The 11,165-nt window shown below is 38.6% G+C and overlaps 1 protein-coding gene across 1 annotated transcript in view; it reads right to left on the bottom strand.

Moving 5' to 3' along the window:
- Positions 1 to 1,449, bottom strand: part of efemp1 (EGF containing fibulin extracellular matrix protein 1) — a 19,241-nt gene extending 17,792 nt beyond the window's left edge. The window contains exons 1-4 of the mRNA XM_030771883.1: positions 1,423 to 1,449; positions 588 to 675; positions 266 to 311; positions 1 to 23 (exon numbers count right to left, since the gene is read on the bottom strand). The exon at positions 1 to 23 is cut by the window's left edge and continues 229 nt beyond it. Coding sequence (XP_030627743.1) covers positions 1 to 23; positions 266 to 311; positions 588 to 665 — 147 coding nt within the window. The 5' untranslated portion in view covers positions 666 to 675; positions 1,423 to 1,449. The remainder of the gene's footprint in view (positions 24 to 265; positions 312 to 587; positions 676 to 1,422) is intronic.
- Positions 1,450 to 11,165: the final 9,716 nt, after the last annotated feature.

Below are 11,165 nucleotides of genomic sequence, written 5' to 3'. Positions count from 1 at the left end.
CACCATGGCACACTCATCAATGTCTGGGAGGAAAAACAGAAAACGGTCTTCTCATAAACATTCACGTGATTAGATCATTCTACATGGAGCGAATAGTCTCTTGTTATTTATCTGTGAATAGCGTAAGGAAATCATAAAAACTGAAATGAACTGTGAGTGTACGTCACTCACTCACACATATACATACACATATAGTCTCATAAACATAGACAGGCTAAGGGAAATGCCGTCGAGTTCAGTGTTTGTGAAGTAATAATTTTATTACCTTTGCACACTTGTCTGACAGGGTCATATTCATAGCCGTCTGTGCACTGCCGACGAGAAACATCACATCAGTTGGACGACATGATAAATATCGGTTAAACTCTGTTCAAAAAGCAAATACCCCATACGAGCAAATACGGTAAACAGCACAATGTAAAATCATGCAAACACCTATCGTTGTTGACACCAGTTTAATTTTACACTTACACTCCATTCACCAGAATAACTGTTATTAAAGCAATAAAATGCAGACAAACGCAGTTTTGGCGTAAGATAATCACTTTTATTATTTTCTTGCAACAACTGTATTTAAGAGTACTTGCCCTATATGAGACAGGTTCTTCCGCGTCCTGGGAGACAACACAAGTGAACACTGCAATTATCAGGTAGATTCCCTGCATTGTGATTGGCCTAAACACACGGGTAAGGGAGACGTGGAAGAAAAATAATTTGGAAATTCAAGTCCAAGTTTTCATGACAGTCTGTAGCATTTAATACCCGTTATTACATCACGGGTGGAATTGCTGAGCGAGTGCGAACATCTCCCAGTAGTGGAGCACTATTTTTATTGGCATCGCTCCAGCCAAATCTCTTCAATTTCAGAGGCTGGTCTTTTCCTCATGTTTTCCTATCCATGCCGAAAAGCGCATTTTCCGCTACACGGGTATGTCAGCATTATAAACTACAGAGCACTGCTATAAAATCCAGGTGTATTTCGTCATTTGCATTAAAAGTGCCCTGTAGCTGAACATACTGATGTGATCATAAATTTCGATAAAAGAGTTATTTTAACTGACTAAACACAGCTAGTCTATAATCATTAAAAATAACGGCAAGGTTTTAAAAAGGGTAAACAGAGTACTAGAGATCTTAAAATATTCGCCCTTCTGGTTGATTTCACAAGTTGTCCCAAGCTGTCAAACTCTGAGCAAATGACGCATTAGCCCAAATTACCGAAATGACTCCAGGCTGCCTTCTTCTAAGTATTCGAACATACATATAATGAAACAAAATTACCGTGCAAATTCTCAGAGGGGATACATTACCTACATAAACGACATGCACATAAACAAAAAGCAAAACGGCTAACTTCATCACCTGATATAACCTTAAAAGCTGAGCTGTCACATGTTTTTCACAGGCTATACCTGCCGTTACCTGCTGTGTGTTCTCTTTTGCTGAATGAAGTGACCACAGATTTGGATGAGAAAAAACCCGTGACGGTCCACTCCGTGGAGGCAGCACGATCTAACGGAAGTCCGTGTGAGTGGTTTAAAGCGGACTTGTAGCAGCCACGGTGAACATGCGGTTCGTGGGGAATGCAGGAGGCGGTGCTGCGGACAGGTTGCACTCCATCGCTCCATTTCACAATGTTTTTCTTACGGTGCGTTACTGCGTTGCGGATACAAGTTGTGGCTCCCTCTGCAGGTTACAAACAAAACTTTGTTTCAAAAGATACAGAGAGTTTCGCTTTTTGTGCTGTTCAAGATATTACAGCTTCTTTGGTGCACAACTCATTTGTCTGAGTGCCTTTTATGAGAAAATAAACGTTTACTAATCAATTTAATCATCAAGCTAAATTCTCAAGGAAACTCGACGTCGATACTTTTTTCATGTGCTCACATCGGTGTGTAGTCTGTTGTAGAATTAATAAGTACTGTTTCATTCTACATCAGACTACATCAAAAAGTAATCGACAAGTTTCCGTGAAAATCTAGTTTAGTGAGTCGATTAATTCGTAATTTGTTTGCCAATTAATTAAATCATCAATAAAGTAGCATTGATTATCAACATTATATTTAATAGATAACACGTCTCGGCTCTACTAATTTTCACTCCTAGGGTATTAGGCTTCTTTCGCAGCATAAAGCAGGTTATGACATCATAGCATGCACCCCACAGCCTAGTCAACATGCGACCAATTAGGCATTTATGAATTTTGAAGTGTTAACAAGATGGTTTTGTTTAATGAACATCTGCTGCGTTTGGAACGAATACATGTATGCCTTTGCTTTGGTTAAAAACAACTGCGGGCATGTCGCGCTGGTGATTGGGTGGAAGTTCAGTTGGCATGGCTACTCCGACCTCTCAACCTTTTCCTCTTGGTTTAGCATGAAACAGAAGGTTGTTTAGGTGTTGGTAACGGGACCAAAGTGGCAACAGGCACAACAAGACGCTTATCATATATAGCCTATATATTTAATTGCACTATATTTAATATGCACGACCAACACATCATGGGCTGACTGAGAAGATCAAAATCAACTCAAACACTATAAAATAAATTAAATAAACTATTATATATACCACAAACGCTCCACATAGCAACACTTTTAACTAAGGAGCACTGTACTTCGAAACAATGAATGAACTGATTGAAAACAATCTTTCAGGGATCATTTTAAGAGCGTGCGAAGGTGTGCCTATTTCACGTTAGTGTAAAATATACTATTTTTTGCGAGACGCTTTTCACAAACGCTTCAGCCAAAGGACTGATGTGATTAAAGTGTAGTCTGAGAAAGTGATTACACTTTAAAGGTTGCAGCCTTACTAATTACTGCATTTTCTCAGGGAAAAAAACTGTTAAGGAGACTTCTACAGGCGCTACGAGCAAGCCATGAGCTGATAAATGTTAGCAGTGTGTGCGGACGATTATGAACTTCAGCCGAGGTCAAATGTTTTACTGTAATTGACAACGTGTCCTCACCTGTTCTTAATAGCACATTAGTGTGGTTAAAATAATTTACCAGGTAATTAATTACAGGATTCTCCCAATGGCAGAAATCTGAGTCATTCACCTCAGGTGGAAAGGTTTTGGAATTCAGTTACATGCAGACCTGCGTTCTTACAGTGAATTCACTACAGTCAGGCTCCTTTCTCAGTAAATCATTATTTTAGCAAAGAAGAGAGTTAACTGTTCTTGAAGGCCAGGGGAGAGAGAGAAACAGACAGACCTTGTCTTATCGTGTGGACTTGCGGTCTTATGGTTAAATGAAAAAGGGAAGATTTTTGGGACGTTTGTCTTCTAAGCTTTTATGACTGAGACAAATCATTTTTTGTGCATTGTCCTACACAGATGTATAGACACCAGAGAGGTGGCTCCAGGGCTCCTTACTTTTTGCAATGAACAGAATTCTGTGGAGTCAGTCAAAAGAAAACAAATATTTTACTGCTCAGAACTACTACTTTAGGATTATAATAAGTATTATATTATTATAATAAGCATTATATTTCAAAGAATCCAATTAGACAAGTTTTAATGTACAGTTAATGTATATTACAAAGCACTCATTGACCAACTGTTGGATTATGTTACTGTGAATTTTAAATGTCCACAATAGCTTCAAAGCTATTGTGGACATTAGGAGATGTCAAATGCTGGTCAAAATTTGAATTAAGAGTCCATTCATGTTATGCACTGTTACAATTGAGATTGGTGTTACTAAGTTACACAGTTTAAGAGTCCCATTCAATCTTAAATAAGACAAGAAAAGTAAATCGTAATTCATTACATGACGTTCACACTCGTTCAAATGTCAGGCTGATGAAGTGGCGCTCCCCTGACTACCACACAGTGTTTTTTCATTGGACAGCAGCATAGGGATTAGTGGTAAAACCTCTCTAGTATGAGTTATGCTCTTTTCCGTGCTCCTGTGACTGCACCGAGCCTCTCTGTGCATACGACATCACTCAGTCCTCTTTGCTATGGTAATGACGGCCGTAAACACTACAGTTTGTTGTGAACACAGACGATGCATAACTGCACATGTTTCTCACTGGGAATGGTTTTCATTTGCAACTAGAAATATGTACACAGATTTTTATTTTTTTTTAAGTGGCACTGTTTGAAACAGACAGCCTCACACCCTGACTGTTTCTGAGGATAGAAAGAAGAGCCGTCACACAATTCGTCTGTTTCTTGGCTTTATTTTCATTGTCACACTGATACATTTGCAGACACTTCACAGATGAACAGTTATAAGTGGGTGAACAGTCGATGGTGTTTCTTTCGATGCTGAAGGCAATGCATCAAGAGCTGATGGCCCTTCAATATCATCCAATCAGTTCCTGATGCAGTATCATCAACACCAGAAAGCTCAGGCTTGTTCTCAGAACATCTCCACAAGCTTCCAAACATCATAGATTAAAAACACCTACCACAGGAGAGCAATCGTAACCTGTCTCCCTGAAGACCAAGACGATGAAACAAAAACAGAGCCCTGTTAATCTGTGGTGGGGAGGTACAGAGAAGGCTTGTGTAGGAACAAGCTTGTGTAGTTGCAGTGATGTGTTGATGCAGGGAGCTGGATCTCAGTGCTCTGAAACACAGCCTGTGCCAGGCAGTGAAACTTTGCTGACAAATGGCTGTGTTTAGCATAATCTCAGAGGCAACTGTGAGAGCAGACACACACCAGCTCACAGTTGCCAGCTGAGATTTCACCAGCACACAGCAGCATATGTTTGTCACACACGCACACGCAAACGAGAAAAAAAAAAAAACTACAGGAGGTCCATGAGAGACAGAAGAGCCGTCTTCATGGCTCTCATCACCTCTCTGTTCCAGGGCACATTGTGTAAGGCAGAATCGATGACACCTTCGACCCCAGAGGAGAGAGAGCGTGATGCTGCTTTGATAACCAGACTGGGAAGAAAATATCAAACAACCGATCAGAGAGCAAAGAAAAGCTGGTACTTGTAAAACTACTAATTTAAATGCTTTGAGTGATTATTTTGATTTAAATTTTTTTTACAATAAATCACATAGTGACATAGTGATTTATAAGACCCACAAACCCATGAAGGTGTGTGTGTGTGTGTGTGTGTGTGTGTGCGTGTGAGTTCCACAGAAGCAGCTGTAGTGTAGCTTGCTCCCCTCATCCATATGAATAATGAGGACAGTGACAGAGTGCACTGTGGGACAGGGTCCTGGCTGCAGCAGGCTTCCTGCTCTCACGTCTCTGGGGTGTTGGACGGACCGAGGACAGGCCTCTGTGGAGGACGGTGCAGACAGACTGCAGAACCTCTCCAGGTTAATGTGAAATCTGACAGCTGTCACAGTTGCCTGCAGAGATTACCCAGTCTGTCCCCAGCCTCTTGTCACCAGTCCTTCTCCTAAATCACCCCCCCCCCCCCCCCCCCCCCCCCAAAAGGCCCAGTTCACCTGCAGGTGCTTAAGCCAGTTGTGCTTGGCAAAGCATCAGAATAACAAGTTATTTATTTATTAGTAACCTTTGGACAATAAGCATTAAGAGGAAGACTTATTACAATACTGAAATGAGGCTTCCGAGTAAACTTGAAATGGAACACAAAACAGCCTCTAACTTGCCACAGAGAAGATCTCTGGTTTTATTCCTCCCTGGTCTGTACTGCTCACATCAAATTTGTAACCTGATAATAATAATAATAAAAAAAACAAAACAGCACCTCTCACCTTCACACATCCAAATATCATGTTGATACAGGGCCTGTGGTTACCATGGTGATGCAGACAGGCCACGTGTCTCATTGTTACAGGTTGACTTCTTGGGTTAAGCACACCCTGGACAGGGTTGGAAAGGTCAGTGGAAGGTCATTCAGTCTTCATTCAGAGGCAATGACCTTCTGACCTGGTCAAGCCCTATAATGGATTAAGAGGGAAAGCTTTACAAGAGAAAGGATGGAAAGGAAAAAGCTTGTTCATTTGCAGTTTGATTCTGCATAACCTTAACCTGTTTCTTCTACCATATGTTTCAGAGCGGTGCTTGGTTGTTGCAGAGTTCACTGGTGTTTGAGAGAGAGTTCCATGAACAATAGCTCCTCCGTGTGGCCACTTAAAGCTCCTCTTGAAAGCACTAACAAAACAGTTGAACCACAGCATGTTCACTGCCTTTTAACAGTGTCTAAACTGTATCTTTACTCTCAGTACTTTCTATTTTTTCTTCACATCACATGACATTGTGCCAAATACCTACAGAATTGGGCTGTAACCTCACTTAACTGTTGAGATGAAGCAAATTAAGCTATTCCATGACCTCTCACCTATCTCCTCTGAATAATACCAACACTAAGACTACATTAAACTGTCACTGGGCATGTGTTTAGCATTTTTTTGTTGTTGTTAAAATGTGTTTTATTTGGTTGGACAGTTCATGTTATTTGGGATAACAATTACTAATTAAAACCAACAAATTAAACTGATAACCAAACTGCATTCAAAACCCTAAGCATTTCACTAATCTGTTTTGATCAATGTTGCTGTTTTGTCTGATGAAATAATATACCAAATCTCTAGAAGGTGGTAAGATGTGTGTGTTTACCGACACGCTAAGTCGCCACAATTTTGTCTTCATTTTCATTTACCGGTTCTTGTGTTCTGCTTTTATCTGTGGGTGAAAAAGGATCGTTCACGTTGGGCCTGGACTCCGTGTGGAGTGGAAGGCCAGTGACAGGCAAATGGGTGGTTTGAGTGGAAAGAAAGAAAAAAATCTTAAGTTTATTAAACGGAACAGCCTGGCAGTCCACACTTTGTTACTCAGTCAATGGACAGAGTCTTTTTGACAGCTCTAACCTCTTAAGCCTCGGGTCCCGCTGGGCACGGCATGGCTCCAAAGCTAAATGCCATCTGTCCTAGCCACAGATTCCACTTGGGCTCCTGCTCGATACAAACGCAAAGACCTTAGGATTATATTTAAAATTCAATTTTGCAGAATTTGACCAAAGAAAAATGACACAAGCAGCGTTTATAATTTCACTGTTGTTCTGTATTTTGAATGGAAGACTGAGCGATGATATTTTGTCGTAGGATTGGGAGGTTAGAAACAGATCTGGTAACTGTACTGTGAGGTGTGCCAAAAAGGTGCTGTTTCTTACGCACCGCGTAGCACCAAACACCTCCACAGTGACACGCAACAAAGACTCAACACATTTACCCACCAGCATCCACTGACACATGCCTTACTGTACATCAGACAATTTTTATCAGACTAATTCAAATACCCAACCGTTGCATAAACATAAATGAAATATGAATAAGTTTGAACATTCATTGTTATTAAAAATTCTTTATAAATATGTTGTACACAATAAATTAATATTAGATGTTAACATTAAGTCAGATAACAGAGCAATTGACCATTTTGTAATTACAAGTCTTAAATATGCATTGGGCTATGTTGTTGATCTTCCCAAAAAATGAGCACATTAATTGTCCATTAATGAGCTGGTGGGGGGGGGGGGGATTTCCCACATGTTGCATTGTTCAGTGGCAGTAATGCGAGGTGCTATGGCTGTCAACTGACTGGGCCCTAATACAGCCAGGCAGTCAGGAGAAAAGAACCGTTACATGCGTGCAGATGTTCTTAAGACTCCACACTGCAAGACTCATTGTCTCCAGTTGCATTAAAGAAGAGCTGCTTTCTTGTACAGCTCGGAGGACTGAGCCTGCGTGGCTTGACTCAGCCTGGCCACTGTTCTCTGCTACCTTACTAAACATACCTTACTAAACATACCTTATTAAACATACCTTATTAAATATACCTAAACCTTACACGCTCTCTGATACCTTACTAAACATACCCAAACCTTACACGCTCTCTGATACCTTATTAAACATACCTAAACCTTACACATTCTCTGATACCTTATTAAACATACCTAAACCTTACACGCTCTCTGATACCTTATTAAACATACCTAAACCTTACACGCTCTCTGATACCTTATTAAACATACCTAAACCTTACACGCTCTCTGATACCTTATTAAATATACCTAAACCTTACACGCTCTCTGATACCTTATTAAACATACCTAAACCTTACACATTCTCTGATACCTTATTAAACATACCTAAACCTTACACGCTCTCTGATACCTTATTAAACATACCTAAACCTTACACGCTCTCTGATACCTTACTAAACATACCTAAACCTTACACACTCTCTGATACCTTATTAAATATACCTAAACCTTACACATTCTCTGATACCTTATTAAACATACCTAAACCTTACACGCTCTCTGATACCTTACTAAACATACCTAAACCTTACACATTCTCTGATACCTTATTAAACATACCTAAACCTTACACATTCTCTGATACCTTACTAAACATACCTAAACCTTACACGCTCTCTGATACCTTATTAAACATACCTAAACCTTACACGTTCTGATACCTTATTAAACATACCTAAACCTTACACGCTCTCTGATACCTTATTAAATATACCTAAACCTTACACATTCTCTGATACCTTATTAAATATACCTAAACCTTACACGTTCTGATACCTTATTAAACATACCTAAACCTTACACGCTCTCTGATACCTTATTAAATATACCTAAACCTTACACATTCTCTGATACCTTATTAAATATACCTAAACCTTACACGTTCTGATACCTTATTAAACATACCTAAACCTTACACGCTCTCTGATACCTTATTAAATATACCTAAACCTTACACATTCTCTGATACCTTATTAAATATACCTAAACCTTACACGCTCTCTGATACCTTATTAAATATACCTAAACCTTACACACTCCCTGATACCTTATTAAATATACCTAAACCTTACACGCTCTCTGATACCTTATTAAACATACCTAAACCTTACACGCTCTCTGATACCTTATTAAACATACCTAAACCTTACACGTTCTGATACCTTATTAAACATACCTAAACCTTACACGTTCTGATACCTTATTAAACATACCTAAACCTTACACGCTCTCTGATACCTTATTAAATATACCTAAACCTTACACGTTCTGATACCTTATTAAATATACCTAAACCTTACACGCTCTCTGATACCTTATTAAATATACCTAAACCTTACACGCTCTCTGATACCTTATTAAATATACCTAAACCTTACACATTCTCTGATACCTTATTAAACATACCTAAACCTTACACGCTCTCTGATACCTTATTAAACATACCTAAACCTTACACGCTCTCTGATACCTTATTAAATATACCTAAACCTTACACATTCTCTGATACCTTACTAAACATACCTAAACCTTACACGCTCTCTGATACCTTATTAAACATACCTAAACCTTACACGTTCTGATACCTTATTAAACATACCTAAACCTTACACGCTCTCTGATACCTTATTAAACATACCTAAACCTTACACGCTCTCTGATACCTTATTAAATATACCTAAACCTTACACGCTCTCTGATACCTTATTAAATATACCTAAACCTTACACGCTCTCTGATACCTTATTAAACATACCTAAACCTTACACGCTCTCTGATACCTTATTAAATATACCTAAACCTTACACGCTCTCTGATACCTTATTAAACATACCTAAACCTTACACGTTCTGATACCTTATTAAACATACCTAAACCTTACACGTTCTGATACCTTATTAAACATACCTAAACCTTACACGCTCTCTGATACCTTATTAAATATACCTAAACCTTACACGTTCTGATACCTTATTAAATATACCTAAACCTTACACGCTCTCTGATACCTTATTAAATATACCTAAACCTTACACGCTCTCTGATACCTTATTAAATATACCTAAACCTTACACATTCTCTGATACCTTATTAAACATACCTAAACCTTACACGCTCTCTGATACCTTATTAAACATACCTAAACCTTACACGCTCTCTGATACCTTATTAAATATACCTAAACCTTACACATTCTCTGATACCTTACTAAACATACCTAAACCTTACACGTTCTGATACCTTATTAAACATACCTAAACCTTACACGCTCTCTGATACCTTATTAAACATACCTAAACCTTACACGCTCTCTGATACCTTATTAAATATACCTAAACCTTACACGCTCTCTGATACCTTATTAAACATACCTAAACCTTACACGCTCTCTGATACCTTATTAAACATACCTAAACCTTACACGTTCTGATACCTTATTAAACATACCTAAACCTTACACGCTCTCTGATACCTTATTAAATATACCTAAACCTTACACGCTCTCTGATACCTTATTAAACATACCTAAACCTTACACGCTCTCTGATACCTTATTAAACATACCTAAACCTTACACATTCTCTGATACCTTATTAAACATACCTAAACCTTACACGCTCTCTGATACCTTATTAAACATACCTAAACCTTACACGCTCTCTGATACCTTACTAAACATACCTAAACCTTACACGCTCTCTGATACCTTATTAAACATACCTAAACCTTACACGCTCTCTGATACCTTATTAAACATACCTAAACCTTACACATTCTCTGATACCTTATTAAACATACCTAAACCTTACACGCTCTCTGATACCTTATTAAACATACCTAAACCTTACACGCTCTCTGATACCTTATTAAACATACCTAAACCTTACACGTTCTGATACCTTATTAAACATACCTAAACCTTACACGCTCTCTGATACCTTATTAAATATACCTAAACCTTACACGCTCTCTGATACCTTATTAAACATACCTAAACCTTACACGCTCTCTGATACCTTATTAAACATACCTAAACCTTACACATTCTCTGATACCTTATTAAACATACCTAAACCTTACACGCTCTCTGATACCTTATTAAACATACCTAAACCTTACACGCTCTCTGATACCTTATTAAATATACCTAAACCTTACACGCTCTCTGATACCTTATTAAACATACCTAAACCTTACACGCTCTCTGATACCTTATTAAACATACCTAAACCTTACACATTCTCTGATACCTTATTAAACATACCTAAACCTTACACGCTCTCTGATACCTTATTAAACATACCTAAACCTTACACGCTCTCTGATACCTTACTAAACATACCTAAACCTTACACGCTCTCTGATACCTTATTAAACATACCTAAACCTTACACGCTCTC

The sequence above is a fragment of the Chanos chanos genome, chromosome 4, assembly GCF_902362185.1.
Source record: "Chanos chanos chromosome 4, fChaCha1.1, whole genome shotgun sequence".
NCBI classification, from domain to species: Eukaryota; Metazoa; Chordata; class Actinopteri; order Gonorynchiformes; family Chanidae; genus Chanos; species Chanos chanos.
This window is presented reverse-complemented; position numbering and strand designations above follow the sequence as displayed.